This window comes from Saccostrea echinata, unplaced genomic scaffold (assembly GCF_033153115.1).
Source record: "Saccostrea echinata isolate AGI-Se365-2 ecotype Australia unplaced genomic scaffold, CSIRO_AGI_Sech_v1 ptg000025l, whole genome shotgun sequence".
NCBI lineage: Eukaryota > Metazoa > Mollusca > Bivalvia > Ostreida > Ostreidae > Saccostrea > Saccostrea echinata.
The window spans coordinates 24,503,080-24,521,852 of record NW_026889774.1 but is presented as its reverse complement, the minus strand read 5'-3'; the positions used below and the strand labels follow the sequence as shown (position 1 = coordinate 24,521,852).

Sequence of the window (18,773 nt, the reverse complement as noted above, 5' to 3'; positions counted from 1 at the left end):
CCTTTTTAGGTATTGTAAAAAATAATGTAAAAATTCGTGAATACAAACGTTTTATACTGATATTAAAATTGGAGTTGTTAACTGGCGATCACTGAAAGTCACAATCGGCATGCAGTGGTGGTTTTCATAATCAAATACTTTATATATTTTTGTTTTCAATTAAATAAATACACATTATTTTTGAATAATAAAAAAAGGGAATACCTCATTAAAGAATTTTGAAGAAAATAGACTGAAACTTTGACTTTACTAATACCCCGAATATACGGAAAGAAATCTGAATCTTAAATGTAAAATTTTACTACTAAAATAATGAACTGTGATCATGTATGCATATTATGCAGGATATGAAATAATTTTTTCAGTTGAGAAATTGTAAGTTAAGAATATAAACTTTAATTCTAATGCTTGAAATTCATTCATCAAATGATTTGACGTCTTCATTTTTTTTTCTCTTTGAGTATTTTTGGGATGATAAAGTAATACAGAGAAAAGTTTAAAATATGCACACTGCACAAGCTAAGAAATCTCCCTGGAACAAGACTTACCCCTAAATTTTTCCATGGAAAAATTAAGTGATTTTGTGTCTAGTTTGGTCCCCATTTAGTGTATCATTTGAGAAATAATTTAATTTTTAACGATAATGCTTTAATTTTGTGTTAATTAAGAAAAAGGTGGGACAAGCATATTTTTTGGTAGGACAAGTAATTTTACGATGGTAACCTGTCCGAGGGCAAGTACTGAAAAATTCTATTTGTCTAACCCTGTTTATTGTGCCCTAAAAATTTAATGTTATCAAAAAGGCATGAAACTGGCTTAAATATTAGTTGAGTATATGACAGTGATGAATCAAGAAAGAATATGGCATGAATGAGTACCATTCTAGAAATATTACATGATTATTTTGATACTTTTCTCTATTTTAAACAGATAAAGCCTCAAAATGACCAATTTCAAGGTTATTTTCCCTAAGAAAATAGTGTCCACAGCCGTCGCCCACTTTAATTTTTGGATATGTTGTGTAAAATTCTTTGAAAAATAACATATTTCAAAATCTTTGTGGGCAATGCCTATGGACAATATTATCTGAAAGAAAATTCCATTGAAAATTGGTGTCTTCTGCAACTTTTTAAGAAAATACGGGAATATGCACAAGTTTATGACGTCACAGTTAGCATTTAGAAGCTCATGTGAGAAAAATGATTGGTGTAATCTTTCTGCATGGAAATTAAATGATTCAAAAAGCATGAGTTTTAATTTTTACATCACTTTTATTTTTAACAAAAGACAGGGCAAGATTTGTATTGAAACCGTACCTTGTCTGTGATGTCAAGGAAAATGTTATAAAATTCTATTTTATGATCTGAAGGACATAACATTCTGCAGATTCTTGAAATTTGAAGGACCTACCAGCTTCTTGTTGGACATTCTAACTTAAAGAATATAGCTCTCTGGTATTAAAAACATTTAACATATATGAAGCATTAATCTGTAACATGCCTTTTCTAAAAGACTAAATGACTTAATCATTAATAACATGCCTTAACCTTTTTGCTTGTTAATTTGAAAATCTCTCAGTGCTTTCATCATGTTCACACATGGTAATACTTTCAGGCATTGGTGGAAATTACCATCAATATGGTAATATTATTAAAATATATAGCACACAAGTTGCAGGGTTCGACATATAACCTTAGTCTGAGATTAATACATTTTCATTTGGACTAATAAAATCTTTGCCTAATTAGTCTGAATAGAACAAAAAAAATCCTGTTAATAGTCTGAATAAGTTAACGATTCCAGATTCTCCAGAACTTTTACTGGAAAAACCACAAAGTATTTTTAGCTTCATAGCTTGTTGGCAGCTAGTTAGGCAATTAGGCAAGTCATTTTAGCACTTAACTGTATGGATCATTTTTTGATGGACTAATAAAACACCTGTGGACTTGTAACAGTAAAGAAGCACTAGTCCAGCTGGACTTATGCCCAGAAAAGTTAATGTTGAACCCTGCATGAATTGCTTTGCAGCTGACTCGATGGCTCGAACTCTGATCTCTCAAAGTTCTTGATCTCTTGAAGTAAAACCCCAGTCCCGTTTTTACCCCCTATATATAAGCAGATTTACACCTGATCTCTTGAACTTCTGACCTCAAGAACTTCTCTATCTCTCGAACCAAGACCTGGGTCCCTTTTTACAGATTAAATTTTTTACTTGATCTCTAGTGTTGATCGTACATGTACGCCAATCAAGCGTGTAGTTGATTCAGCTAGGACTTACATGGGTAAAGGTAAATGTGTGGGGCTAGATGGATACGTTAAGTGGGTGTTCACATAGATGACACTAAACCTGTGTGTCGTCCTAGAGTTGATTATGAAATAATTGGTTAATTGGTAAATTAAAAAAAAAGAAAGCTGTTCACGACTGATTTTGCCTTGGCATGCAGCGAGATGAAGATTCTGAGAATTTTATTTAGAGGCATGTCAAAAATTTCTCTTTTAAAATTAATCTATACACAATCACAGTAAGGCAACCATTGCACAAAATTCCAAACTCAATACTCAGTAGATACCAAGCACTCAGTTGTAGAACTCAGTGAACTAAGGGAAGATTGGGAGTGCTATTTATGCTATTTACACCAAATACTATCTGAGTGTAGTAAATAACTATTGAAACTAAAAGATTTTTTCTTATATAATCAAGACACTTTCTTTGTTGTTTGAAACCAGTAAAATACAAATGTTTTCAACATGAATATTTTTAGGTAAACATAATGATTGGACCTGAAATTACGAATTTCTTTCTCTCTCAATATCTCGAACCCCTCTATCTCAAAAACTTTTTTTAAAGGTCCCTTGAACTTTGACAGATCTCAAGTCACCAGTAAAATACAAATGAGTTTTCAACATGAATATTTTAGGTAAACATAATGATCGGACCTGAAATTACAAATTTCTTTCTCAATTTCTCGAACCCCTCTATCTCAAGAACTTTTTTTAAAGGTCCCTTGAACTTTGAGAGATCTCAAATCACCTGTTAAACTTCAGGGTTGTCCCTAAGAATTGAAATAGGAGGGGACATTAAAAAAGTAGAAGGGGTTCTGGGGTTCTTCCCCTAACAGAGTTGAGGGGGAATATCAAAATAACCGGGGGATAATTCTTTATAGTAGGGATGTCAAAGAATAGTCGACTATTCGACTATCAGTCGAATGGACTGATGATCGAATAACGAAACGACATTCGAATAAATAAATTCAATAAAAGAGTGATAAAGAAATGGAATTCTCATCCTAAAATTGGGAAACCGTCTTCCCTCAGACACAGTCGATAAGATAATTTTCCTCATTAAAAACTGCTGACTTTACAGGTAGTAAGTACAGTGATTAGAAATGCTTCATTTTCGCGAGAATTATTTGTCAATTAATGTTTTGTTTTTGTAATGAAATTATCTTGCTAAAGTGCACTTTCTTTGTGAAATTATTAATTGGACTTGATCTCATACCATGTAACCATTATAGCCGTGACATGTTTAGACACTACGATAATTACTAAAAAATTAATATTCTTTTACGTATTTTAACGCTGCATTTTAATTCCGGAATTTTGCATAGCATTTCAGACATTTTTAAATCTCATTTCCGACAATTTTTATTTTGAAATGTTGCCTATTTTAAAGGCACTATAGTTATAACTAGAAGTATATTGAAATATTTAACATTATCACAGATATCGTGTGCCCCCCCCCCCCCCCCCCATCATTCTAATAAGCTTTAAAAAGAATTTATTGTATTGTCATTTTAAAACCGACTTTACAGACTGATTTATGAACATTATTGACAGGGAAATCATACATTTTGGAGAAATTAGCGGTCCATATTTAGTAAATATAAACATGCTATCCACATTTTAGGTCCATTTGAACATCTGTGTGTAACGTTTGATGTATCTTTTTAATAAATTTTAGAAAAGGGGATTTGGGGTTAAATATTCGACTAAAGAAAATAAATATTTTGACATCCCTACTTTATAGATGGGGAAATTCCCCGGCCCCCGGGTCTTAGGGACAACTCTGAACTTTTTAGGCTACAGGAAGATTAGCTAGGCTGAATTTTCTAAATTTTCTTATTATAATTACTTTACATCTAGCTAAGTTGCGTGTTGCACTCTTTTAGAGAATCATTGTGAAATTGCTTATTCTAGCATAACTTTCTACCGGGGTATTTGCATGGAAACTCCTTGGGTGCATCTGTGGTTCATTTGGCTACTATAATTTTTTTTCTTTATAATTCTATAATTTTTTTCTAGACCAGTGTGCCTAGAATTTTATTTCAACAGTTCATTATTAACATAGTACATGTACTATATGTACTAAGGCCAAATAAAAAAATATGTGTGGTTCCGGTTACCCGACCTTCCCTATTTTATACCCCCGACCCTAAACTTTTTTTTGGCAATTTTCATATTTTTTCTGGATTTTTCCCCTGTTTTTATCAATGGCTCCGGTTTAAGTTTTAGCTTCAGCAATGACGGCCTCCTTGCAAAACATAATGCTAGTGTTTAATAGTGTTAAATCCAGAGCAAGCTAGCATGTAGGTGTCCCCTACCAATATTGACTAGTTTATTATCACACCACATCTAAATGCCATTTGCAAAGCAGTGATTAGGTATAATTTAGAAAAATTAAGAAAATCATTTTGATTTAAAAAAAAAAAAAAAAAAAAAAATTCCCTACCTACCTACCCTAATTTTTTTGGAAGTGTAACCAGAACCACACATATTTTTTTGTTTGGCCTAAGATGAATTTAAAAAAAAAAAAAAATAAATCAGGGTTTGACATTAACTTTCAGGAGTACTAGACCAATCGGGCTACTTCCCAAAACTTTTACTAGCCGTGACCTTAAAATCACTAGCCCTGACCAAACCTGCAAATTTATTTCTTATAATAGTTAATTTAATGAGGTAATTTTGAAATTGTTTCTTGCGCATGTCAAGATTTTGACTGACTAGCCTATTGAATCGGGTTCATCAAGACATGCGAATATTGTAAGCTTTAAAGATCATTCAACGAACTTAAATAAATTTTTTTACTTAAATAAATTTTTTTAACCTAAATATCAATTAATTAATTGCAGAATTTATCTTTCAGTAACTCTTTATGGCATATTGATATTGAATGATGCTAGTTTCTACTGCGACTTGTCGTGGGTTAAAATATCGATTGTGTCATACAGGAATTTTTTTCTTTACATGTTTACAATCGGACAAAATAAGAAAAATTCTTAAAAAGATTTTAGAACACAGTTAAACTTCGAAATCTTGAACACGGATATCTCGAATACCTCGGATAAGTAAGTGTCAAAGTAAGGCCGTGGTCCCGACAAAATTTGCTGTATAAATGATTAAAATAAACCTCTCTATGTCGAACACGGTAATGTCGAATACGCCGGTTATCTCAAAGTAAAATTGTGTACCCATTCATTAAAATCACATGGGTTATCTCGAAGTCAGGATAATTTTCCACTCTGATGATCAAATCCATTAGGTAAACTGAATGCTCTATTGATAACACCCACCTGTCTGTCACGCTCGGGTTACCTGTGTTCCTGTGATCAACAGATAATAGTGTGATAATTATACAAAGTGTATGTATGGCTTACCTTGATTTTAATTATGCAAGCCAAAGGTTGAATGTATTAGTCTAATGCATACGCATGGATGACATGTAAATTGTTTTGTGGCTTGGGTACGTTTATCTTGATAAACGCTATTTAATGCTGTAAAATATGCACACATACATAGTTTATGCATACGAAAGTGAAAATTATAAACATCGAAGTAAAACAAAATTCTTTAATTTAATGCAATTAGAATTTATTTTTCCTATATGAGTGTGCAGAATTTACAATCATCCATACACACCATCATGTGAGCGTGTGTCGCAATGAAAACCTGTGCTATAGTGCCCTGTAATTCAGTGTTGTTCTTTTGTTAGACAAAAGTGTGTGAGTCTTCTTTTGCATTTGATTTTATTATGGTAAAATAATTTTCTTTAAACTGATTATACATGTATGAACATGTTTTTCCAATAAAAGAAAATGTATATTTCGTTTTCGTTATTCTGACAGCAACCGGTTTTAAATTTACAATGCATAGACGATATCCGGTTATGTATACATGGGAAATGATGCTAGCAGATGACTTGCTGCATTGGTAGTTCTAAGGATTGTATTTCTGTGCAAATTATACAAAGTTTTTATTTTGTGAATTATAAAGAGGATGTAAAAATCTTTTTATTGCTAAATACATGTGCATGTATACATAAGAAATCGTATACAGAATTTCAAACAAGAAGGAATTTGACATGTTTTTTCTATTAAGTGCACGTTCACTGCACTAAGTTTATTTGAAATTCATTTGAATTATAACCCTCGATATGTCAAACCCCCGGATATCTCGAAGTTCATCAACGGTCCCATCAACTTCGAGATAACAAAGTTTAACTGTACTTATTTGATAGTCTGAAATGGGGTTTAACAGTTATTTTATCAACACAACCAATCGGTCTAGTTCATGTACATTTTACACATCCGGACCAATTATCTACTAGACTGGGTCGGTCGGACGTGCCTTAGTGTCAAACCCTGTAAATATTATTATTTAGAAAATACAGTCAAAAGTTGTCTTCTTGACCTAGATGGGACTGAAATATCAAGGTTAAAATACATACAGAAACAAGGTGTGTTTGTGAAACACTGATGCCCTTGCAACTTAAAGCGAAGGTTAAATTTTCTCAAATGCAAATCAAATATGTTAACTTGGTACCAAGAATAAGGTCTTCTCACAAGAAATAAACTTGTGAAAAATGAAAGCCCTAGCACCACCTGTTCAAAAGTTATGGCCAAGGTTAAACTTGTTCAAAAGTAGGTCAAACTCCAAGGTCAAGGTCAAAGGGTCATCAAAGTTGGTGGTATCTAAAGAAAGGTCTTGTTACAAGGTTTACATATGTGAAGTATGAAAGCCCTAGCCCTAACTGTTCAAATGTTATGGCCAAGGTTAAAGTTTTTTAAAAAGTAGGTCAAACTCCAAGGTCATTGTCAAAGGGTCAAAGTTGTTATCTAAAGGAAGGTCTACTCACAAGGATTACATATGTGAAGTAAGAAAGCCCTTTCCCTAACCGTTCAAAAGATATGGCAAAAGTGAAAGTTTTTTTAAAAGTAGGTCAGACTCCTAGGTCAAGGTCAAAGTTGTTTGTATCCATTGGATGTTCTTGTCACAAGGATTATATATGCGAAGCTCTAGCACCAACTGTTCAAAAGTTATGGCCAAGGTTAATTTTGGGTAAAATTTTGCAAAACTGGGTCAGACTGCAAGGTCAAAAGGTCAAATTTGATGGTACCCAAAGAAAGGTCTTGTCACAAGGAATACACGTGAAATATGAAAGCCATATCCTAACCAATCAAAAGTTATTGGCAAGGTTAAATTTTTTGCGGACAAACAGACAGATAGACGGACAGACAAGGCAAAAACTATATTCCCCCGAATTTTCGATTACGGGGGCATAAAAAGTCATTAAGATTTTCAACTTACATAGATTAGATCTACAAATCCAGATATCAAAGTTTGAGATACTGAAGTTTCACTGTATTTTTAAAGATGATGAATACCAAATTTTTAGCTCACCTCAATGAAGTTGGGAGAGCTTATGAACAGTGGCTGCAACGTTATTTTTGACAACTTACACGAATGATCACGTTACACGAACGATTCCGCACAATTAATTCAAATGCTGCAATTTCAGCTGAAGAATGACCAGGTTAATGTTTTTGGAGCAGGTTAAAGTTCTTGGAGCAGGTTAAAGTTCTTGGAGCAGGTTAAAGTTTTTGGAGAAGGTTGCATTTCCAAGTAACTATAAGCCCTATATTGACCAAACTTGCATGGATGATACATTGGATGCACACTACCAAGCTTGCTTCTGATGCTGGATCTGACCTACATTTTCTGGATGAATGACCAGGTTAAAGTTTTTGGAACAGGTCTCATTTCCAAGTAGCTATAAGCCCTGTGCTAACCAAATTTGCATGGATGATGCATCTGAGGATGCACACTACTACTCTTGCTTCGGATGCTGGGTCTGACATACATTTTCTGGATGAGTGACCAGGTTAAAGTTTTTGGAGCAGGTCTCATTTCCAAGTAACTACAGTGGAGCCTCATTTATCCGGACACTTTGGTTCCCAGTCAATTCGTCTGGATATGTGAAGCATCCGGATACCTGAATTGCCTTGATTTTAGTTATATGGCCTTTCATACCATTTTCAATAGTAAAGAATATTGCTTTATATCAATATGTTTTATTGTTTAAATACATTAATATAAGTCAGTACTACTCAATACTTGTTTAAATAAGTAAAAAAGTACATGTGTCATTAGAAGAAAACGTGTTTATATGGTCACATTAATTAGGGCCCCGCTCTGCAGGCGCCCTATAGTGATCAGTTTGTCCGTCTGTCCGTCCGAGATCTCTTGTCCGGAGCATATCTTCTCTCTCCTTGGCCCAATCTGGCTCATACTTCACCCACAGAGTGTCTTTGGGTAAAGGGTGTGCAGTGACCTTGAACCATGTTTCTAGGTCTAAGGTCAAGGTCATAGAAGAATTATATGAAAAATCCTTGTCCGGAGCATATCTTTTCTCCACTTGGTCCAATTTGACTCATACTTCACTCACAGAGTGGCACTGGTCAATGGATGTGCAGTGACCTTGAACGAAGTTTCTAGGTCAAGGGTCAAGGTCAAAAATAGCCTCTCTGTTTAAATTCTTGTCCGGAGCATATTTTCTCTCTCCTTGGCCCAATCTGGCTCATACTTCACCCACAGAGTGTCTTTGGGTAAAGGGTGTGCAGTGACCTTGAACCATGTTTCTAGGTCTAAGGTCAAGGTCATAGCAGAATTATATGAAAAATCCTTGTCCGGAGCATATCTTCTCTCCTTTTGGTCCAATGTGGCTCATACTTCACTCTCAGAGTGGCACTGGTCAATGGATGTGCAGTGACCTTGAACGAAGTTTCTAGGTCAAGGGTCAAGGTCAAAAATAGCCTCTCTGTTTAAAATCTTTGTTCAGTGCATGGTTTCTTTCTCTTAAGTCCAGTCAGTCTCAGACTTTACCAATTGACTTAGGGTACAGAACATTTCTGATTTTCCTTCCATATTTTGATATATATGCAACAGTTTTCAGAGAGGATATGCAACATTTGTGATTTTTGTGCCACTTTTTGATAGAGGGTATGGAGCACTCGTGATTTTTGGTGCCATTTTTTATTGTAACAAGGATGACATATAAGCCCTTTAGACTCAAACAACACATCCCTTAATAGTACACAAGTGTTCCTCTTCAAAATAAACCCTTTTCAGCTACCTTACATTTTCATGTTCATTGCTGAAAGCGGGACCCTTTGAGATGGCCACCATCTCAATGATATCTAGTTATTTCTACTTCCCAGTGTCTAATAAATCAACTTCTCCTAGTAGCCATGTCTGTACTGTCAGCAGAGTCTTATTTAATATGAACGCCCATCAATGCTAAATGTGACATAATCTGCACATGTATACGGACGCTAATCGTAATCATCAAAAGCGAGATCGTATTAACGATTGTGTAATTTTGAAAGTGATTTTATAAGTCATCAAATCATAGAATGAGTTTTGCACACAAAATACTGTGCATGAAAAAAGTCCGATGTCATGTCTATAAATATATAAAACCATGTTACGACTGTATTCTAACAGTAAAAGAAATATATTTGCCGACTACGAAAAAATTATCCTAGACTTATAAAATTATTTCCCTTAATTAATACGTATCAAAACCATGTTAGAGAAGCAAGAGTCTCATGCGTACCTATCGACCTTCAATTAACCTTGCCGCAAGCCATTGATAACAGGTCGCAGGTGGTCATCTTTTAAAACAAACAGCCAGACCAGTGTTTTTATGTATTAACAATTAACACCTGGATCAAGAAATTTGAGCAGACTTGACAGACCAGTTGAAAAATCATTGTCCAGATAAATGAACCAAAATATAACATAAAAATTCATTTTGTTTTGAAAAAAGACCGTCTGGATATTGGACACGGAATTCCGGCTAAATGAGACAAAATAACGTTAAAAAATTTCATTCCCATGAAAAATTGTCCGTAAACTGAAGCGTCCTGATATCTGGCATCAGGATATCTGAAGATCCACTGTATAAGCCTTATGCTGACCAAATTTGCATGGATGATACTTCTAAGGATGCAAACTACCACACTTGCTTCAGATGCTGGATCTGACCTTTATTATACCCCAGGCCACGCAACAAGTTGTGGGGGGATAATGTTTTTGACCCGTCCATCAGTCAGTCCGTCAGTCCTGTTTTTGTCAGCGCCACTCCTCATAAACCACCGCACAGAATTTCGTCAAACTTTGCAGATATTTAGGACACAATGTGTAGATGTGCATATTACCAGGAAATTTTGATTCCTTTATTTTTTCTGAGAATTTCGGCACTTTTCAACTTAGATTTTTGGCCATGTCTTGAATATAGAGATGAACAGTTTGTCAGCGCAACTCCTCTTAAACCGCTGCACAGAAATTGGTCAAACTTTGCAGATATTTAGTACATAGTGTGAAGATGTGCATATTACCAGGAAATTCTGATTCCATTATTTTTCTGGGAATTTCGGCACTTTTCAACTTAGATTTTTGGCCATATCTTGAATATAGAGATGAACAGTTTATCAGTGTAACTCCTCTTAAACCGCTCTACAGAATTTGGTCAAACTTTGCAGATATTTAGTACACAGTGTGTAGATGTGCATATTACCAGGAAATTCTGATTCCATTATTTTTGCCCTAAGAGTTTTGCCTATTATTGAAGAAACTTTCCAGATAGGTAATAAGGAAATCCACTGGAATCAGCTTTTGTAATGAAGTTTTATGTGAAATATTTTATGACCTTAAAGGTGCTTGGACACAGATTTGAAGTTAATATATTCTCAAATTTTCTGTATATGTTCATGACTTATATGTTGTTATAGCATTTCATACTAAAATTTAATAAAAGTCTTATTTCATATCGAAGTTATTGAAACTTCAAATTTCTGGACGCGTTTGATTGACACATCCTTGCACTTTCACAAATTTTAATTTTATTCTAAATACTTAAGAAAAGTGGCAATTTTGTTTTGTATTAATGAAAAATAGTAAAACTATAATCCAGAAAATTCAGAGTAGAAATGTTCGAAAGCAAAACTCACTCACAGTATTGTCAGTCCATGCTCAGTGGTGTGTGCAGACTTTAACAATTGAACACACCCGGTGAATCATAAACATTAACAATAACAGAGCTCGTGCCCTGTTTACAAAAATGGTTTATGTTTCACGGGTGTATTCAATTTGTTAAACTCTGTACACAACACTGCATGAGCACGGGCTGACGATATTAGTGAGGGGGTTTGCTTTCGCACATTTCTACTCTGAATTTTCTGGATTATAGATGTAATGTTTTTCATTAATACACAACAAAATCACTTCTTTTCTTAAATATTAAGGATAAAGATAAAATTTGTGAAAGTGCAAGGATGTGTTAATCAAATGCGTCCAGGAATTTGTAGTTCCAATAATTTCCAGATAAAATAAGTTTTTAATGATATTTTTGTGTGAAATGCTTCTGCATTATTAAAGTCATGATATTATACAGAAAATTTGAGAAAATATTTACTTCAAATCTGTGTCTAAGCACCTTTAAAAAACCCCTATTGATTTTGAGATCAAAATATTTATGATTTAACACACACACACAAAATCTTGGATAGTTCTCACCCCCTCCACCTGAAATTGGTGCTTTGCCTTAAATAATTTCATAAGTACAGTATATAACATTCATATGACTACATCATAATTTTGTTTCCATCAATTATTTAAATTTGTGAATTGTCATGTGTTGGACATGGGCTTACACTCATTAACAAAACGAAATCACTGAGGAATTTAAATAACAGTTTGTCAACATAACTCTTGCACTGAATTTCCTGAAACTTTATAGGTATTTCAGACATAATGTATAGAATTGTATATTATCAAGAAATTTTGATTCCATTATTTATCTAGAAACTTCAGCCCAATTAAATTTGTAACATACAAAGATTTGAATGTCCATATATATTTGATGTGATATTTTTCTGCAAGTAATGCCCCTTTTTGAATTATAATGTGTATTTAAAATGCACTGTGCCATTCATTACGCATTGCATTGTCGAGTTTTGGGTGATACATCTAAGGATGTACACTACTTGACTTTGCTTTTGATGCTGTATCTGTCATACATTTTCCAGATGAGTGACCAGGTTATAGTAAACTATAAGGGCTATCAGAACCAAACTTGCATGGATGATGCATCACAGGATGAACACTCTCAAACTAATGCTTCAGATGCAGGATATGACTTACATTTTCTGGATGAATGACTAGTTTAAAGTTTTTAGGTAAGTCCATTCCCAGTTGACTGCAAGCCCTATTAGACCAAAATTGCAGAAATGTTAAATATAGGGATGCACACTACTAGATTATTAATTTGGAACTTTGCCTTACTTATAGACAACATTCGTTGAGGTGAGCTCTGTAATCTCTGATTACCTACGTTTAAAATTTATAGCTGTAATGGTTTGGGCTGTGGATATTGGCCTGAGTAGCTAAGTCGGTAAAGCACCTGACTAGTGATGCAGGGGTTCCCGGGTTCGATTCCCAGTCCAGCCATACATTTTTAGCTCACCTCAACGAAGTTGGGGGAGCTTATGTAATACCCTCGGTGTGGGCGTCCCAGGTTAAAGTTTTTGGAGCAGTTTTCTTTTCAAGTACTTCTATGCCCTATATCAATCAGAGATGCATGGAGGATGCTTTTAGTGTGTTTCATTGTACCAATCAAGGTATCAGATGCTGCAATTTCAGCTAAAGAATGACCAGGTTAATGTTTTTGGAGAAGGTTAAAGTTTTTGGTGCAGGATAAAGTTTTTTGAGCAGATCTCATTTCCAAGTAACTATAGGCCCTATATTGACCAAACTTACATGTATGATACATCTAAGGAAGCACACTACTGGATTTGCTTCAGATGCTGGATCTGACCTATATTTTCCAAATTAGTGACCAGGTTAAAGTTTTTGGAGCAGATCTCATTTCCAATTTACTATAAGCCCTATATTGACCAAACTTGCATGGATGATACATCTAAGGATGCACACTACTGGATTTGCTTCGGATGCTGGACCTGACCTTCATTTTTCCGGATGAGTGACCAGGTTAAAGTTTTTGGAGCAGGTCTCATTTCCAAATAACTATAAGGCTTATCTGAACCAAACTTGCATGGATGATGCATCAAGGGTCGAACACTCTCAAACTTGCTTCAGATGGTGGATTTGACTTACATTTTCTGGATGAGCGACTAGTTTTAAGTTTTTAGATAAGTCCATTCCCAAGCAGCAAGCCATATCAGACCAAAATTGTATAAATGTTGCATCTAGGGATGCACACTACTAGATTATTAGTTTAGTGTGGGACTTTGCCTTACTTAAAGACAACATTCATTGAGGTGAGCTCTGTAATCTCTGATTACCTATGTTCTCCTTTCCTGTTACAATTGCATAAGTCAATTAATTAGTGAATTACTTATATATATATATATATATATATATATATATATATATATATATATATATATATATATATATATATATATATATATATTTTTTTTTTTTCATATTGAGATATCACATTCATATCCCCCCAATCCTTTTTTAAACATACATACATGTACATGTATATCTCTCAGACTGTTTCCTGGTTACAGGGCTAGAAATAATAATATTTTTTCACTTGTCACTCGGGCTATGGCCTTAAATTTTTACTAGTCAACTAAGTACTTTCACGGCCCCACTGGGCCAGTAGATTTTAAAAAGACTGGCCCAATAATAAATTTAACATTTTTTATACTTGGTACATGTAGTACAACTTAACAAAACAAGATACAACAGAACTTGGACACACAACTCTGTCAAGATAACTAGCCCGACTGTGAATAAATTTTGTTATGCATTAAAGAAACACTGACCCAAAGGGCTCATGCCCTCTACAATGTACTAGCCCAGATTAAAAATTCATTCACTGGCCCCTGACTAGCAGGCCATCAATTATTTCGAGCCCTGACTGTTACTGCCTTGTTAGTTTTCTAGCAAACATTTGCATTTCATTTCAGAGCATTCTTTGGTGGTGTAATATACAAGAGTATTGGCCCAGCTGACAAATCAGAAGCTGATCACAAAAATCCCAGTAGCCCAAGTAAAACTAATCTGGAAGATATGAGTGAGTACGTTAAATACATGGTTCAGAAAGAGCTGCAAAAAGTCCAGAAGGAAATCCCACAGACAAGTGAAGTGCAGCAGTATAAACAGGGAGAGGTGCAGAAAGTTATAACACCTGAAATGTTAAATGACATGATAAATAATAATATACAAAGGGCAATGGAACAATATGGTGAACAGATTCAGGAGAAATTAGATGCCAAATTAAACAGTCTCCTTAAACTGGAGGAAAAGATTGTGGAAAAATTAGAGGAAAAGGGGACCTATGAGGAGAACTATGATGATGAAAAAAAGGACAGACTTGTATCAGGTTCTGAAAAGGACATCGATGAGAGACTGCATAGAATTGAAAAACTTTTACAAAAGGGAAAATCGGATCACTTCAACTTTTCTCATTATTTGGAAGTTGCTAGCAATGTTATTTCATCTGTCACTGTGACTATAGTTAATATAACTAATAATACTTTTATATTTATTTCCAATACTTCGAAGTGGTCAACTTTAAAAAACCCTATTTTTAAAGGTAAGTAACTGAAAATAGTTATTTTCATAAGTGAGCCTTTGGGCTTAATTATTGGTTAATTAATTAATACAAAGTATTTGAGTACCTCTCCATCATGTCCATTATGCAAAATAACAGAGCCGAGGCCTCCAATGGAACAATGCCAATTGCTTTTGTCTTCTACAAAAATTTAGAATTTTTCTATATGTATATAACAATATTATAACAATTTGTATACATGGTATATAACAATTAATTGTCATATACAAATCTAAATTTAAAAATTCGAAATTTTTGTAGAGGACACTTTTAACATGTTTAAGAAATAAAGAGGCACAAGAAAATTGTCCCATTTAAAGTCCACTATGATATTAAAGTTTTCTTATTGTTTTGTTTTATAGATATTTTATTCATGGCAGGAGTGCTTGTTATTCATTCTCTTCACAGATTTCTTCTCTTTTTGTTATAGTTTTTTGTATAATGTTATAAAGATGTTTTAATTGGCATTAATTATACATAAAAATAATTTGTAATATTATATAGGTTCTAATACCATGAATACTGCAAAGAAAGTGTCATGAAGATTTTAAAAATACCATTTAGACATGGTCATGAGTAGCCCAATGAGGAGAGTGCGATAAACTGTACAGTTGAGTTCAGTACCCAGCTTTGCCACACCAAATTAAAAAATATTATATTTTACAACATTTTACTATGTTCTAACAAGCTTTACACTAATAGAGGTGTACAACTCTCCATATCCAAACAATATTGGGATATTTAAACTAAGGGCGAATTTAAATTGAGTAACTAAATGCTAACATCTAACATTTAACCAAACACATGCTAAATGTTAACATTTTTAGCCAACAAGGAGAGCAATGTTTATAATTTTAATTAACATTTGAATTGTAGAGTGATTAACTTGGAAGTATACAATAGAAATTGCCATCAATGCCATGTTGATTACCGCATTTCAGAGACATTTATTTATATAATAAATAAATTAAAAGTTCATTTGGTACACATGCTTTTAAGTCAGGCCAGAATAAAGTTCAAAAGTTTTACAAAGAATGCAAGATAAAGAAACAACAGACTATAATTCGTTGAACAATATCATTTTTACATTGGCACATGATGCTCTTGCCTGTGTGTACATGAGTTCCTGTTGAAGATAAAAATTTAAGTTATTTCTTTTTAATCAAATACAAATTGAATGTCTTACTTTTTTCCAGGATATTTGGAAGCTATACCAGCTCATTCCATAGTAGTACCCACCCTCGCTGTCATTTTGTCAATTGCTTTTGATGTTTGTTTTTGTTACTGTGTGTGTCGAATTTGCTTGAGATGGTGCAAGAAGACCAAACCAAAAAATGACAAAGGAAAAAAAATAACCCCCAAAACCTCGACATTTTCATCAGACTTGGATATAGAGGTTTGTTATGTGAAATATAATATTTTCTTTTGTTTTTGGGCACATATCGACTTTCTCTCAGGGTTGCTATCTTTTTATATGCCCATCTAAGATAGTGTTTATATCCATCTGCCCCTCCATCTGTTAGCTTTTTTGTGTCTGGCCCATAACTTTGCTATGAGGCCTAGAAACTTCAAAATTTGTCAGCTTGGGTAGAAGATGTGTAGTAGGAAAGGAGAAATGCATGAAGAAAACATATGGCTAGACCGGGAATCGAACCCGGGACCCCTGCATTACTAGTCAAGTGCTCTAACCACTGAGCTATCAAGGCCGATATCCATGGTCTGTATAGCCCGAACTTCTACAGATGTGTTGCACATTAAAAATAGGTCACAGTGACCTTCAATTACGATGATATAGCAAAACCTTGTCTGGCTCTTAACAGTAAAACTGTTTGACCAGGAACAATCAAACTTGGAGTTTTGTCACACCTTAATTTTAAGGTCACTGTGAAATGTTTATATTTTTAAAAAAAAAAGTAATTTTCAGGGAGATAATCCTTACAAAATATCATAGGAGTATTGCAAGTTTGTTACATCAGGAAAATACACATTTTTTTTTGGTACAAAATACTTTATTATGCAATAAATAGTTCTTTTTGCAAAGACTGAGTGAGTACGGTACATCATACAACAGATAGAGAAATTCAATTTGTCACAGGCCTGATGGAAGTAATGATCGTAATGATCTGAGCCATGGAGTTTCAGGGAGTTCAGTTGGACAGGCGCAGCTAGGGCACAATTGCATTTGTCAAGCAGGAGTTGAACTAAACAGTCGTCCAACACCTGGGGCTAGTCATTTTAAGACTCGAGCTAGCTAATTTAAATGTAATGATGGTCCGTCGGACTAGCAGAACAGAAAAATTCTGATCAGTTTACTTTTGCTTTTCTATGTAGACTGGTTTCTTTTAACTAAGAACTAAGAACTACGCATGCTAACTCTCCATAATCCTGCCTATATTTTACACCCATTTAATTCAATACTAATGGCAATTTAGCCTTAAAATCTTTGTTGAATGCAAAGAACAGTTCAATGGTAATTGATTGATAATTTTAATACCAGTGTTAAATAGTTAATTACCCCTATTTCTAGCTCTTTAAATATGGGGGGTAGACGATATTTTTCATTGAAATCGGGTTTTAAAGCATCACCACATTTTAAAATATTCTTGGATATGAATAAATGTTCCTTAAATCTTTTCTTATGTTTACTCATATAAGATTAGATATATATTATTAATAAAATTCTATGTTTTAGTTGTAAACCTCTTTTAAATTGGTTAAAAAATAAGCATTTTTGGTTTTTTGTCCATTAACATATATTCCCCCCCCCCCCCCCCTGTATAAAGGAATTTTTGTTTCACGGGTGGGGGGGGATGTTTTAAAAATATTTTCCATTTTCCTTTGATTTCTATAGTGAAAAACACAAGTTTTACCAAAATTACAGAGTTATCTCTCTTTGTTTTCCCAAAGAAGTAAAAGAAGTAATGTTTTATGAAAATTCATATAGATATCTATATAGATATGAAAAATCATTCAAATGTGTTAACTTTTGAAAATTGACTTGGAGGTAGGGGGGAAAACAATACTATCGTTCACAGTTCTTTAATTTATTTCTGTCTCCAGAGCATTTGAAACTTTAATTTGTTATGTTTTCATTTTGCATAAAACATTGTTGGGCTAGTTAGTTTTAGGTTTGGGCTAGTAATTAAGTTGGTGCACCTTGGTTCCTCAGAGTATGTCAACTGAAAAGTAGGTCACCGTGACCTACTTTTCAAATTTTATGTCTGTATTTAAATGTTTTACATACTTATTGGTGAAGAATCATCAAACTTTGTCATTTAAATATTTTAGGTACTAATTCGCCTGGAATCATCAAACTTTGTCAGTTAATATAATTTGAGTCCTCAGAATGTGTCAACTAAAAAGTAGGTCGCAGTGACTTACTTTTTGAATTGAAAGGTAGGTCACCATGATCTACTTTTGGAATTTTATGATGATGTTTTAATATTTCAGATACTAATTGGCTTAGAATCATCAAACTTTGTTAGTCAATGCATCTTGGGTGCTTGGAGTGTGTCAATGTAAAAGTGGGTCACCATGACTTACTTTTGAAACTTCATGGCTATATTTAAATATTGAAGCTACCAATTGGCTTAGAATTATCAAACTTTGTCAGTTGATGCATCTTGAGTCCTCAGAATGTGTCAACTAAAAGTAGGTCACAGTGACTTACTTTTTGAATTTTAAGGCAACATCCAAATATTTCAAATAAAATGAGACTTAAAATCATCAAATTTTGTGAGTTGAGGCATTTTTAGGTCTTGGAGTATGTTTACCAGAAAGTAGGTCACTGTGACCTACTTTTGGAATTTCATGGCTATATCTTAATATTTAAGAGAATTAAAGGACT

The 18,773-nt window shown here is 33.9% G+C and overlaps 1 protein-coding gene across 1 annotated transcript in view; it reads left to right on the top strand.

Moving 5' to 3' along the window:
- LOC133192364 (uncharacterized) overlaps window positions 1–18,773 on the top strand; it is a 48,064-nt gene that overhangs the window by 4,847 nt on the left and 24,444 nt on the right. The window contains exons 3-4 of the mRNA XM_061328379.1: window positions 14,280–14,908; window positions 16,123–16,322. Of these exons, the coding sequence (XP_061184363.1) occupies window positions 14,280–14,908; window positions 16,123–16,322 (829 nt within the window). The remainder of the gene's footprint in view (window positions 1–14,279; window positions 14,909–16,122; window positions 16,323–18,773) is intronic.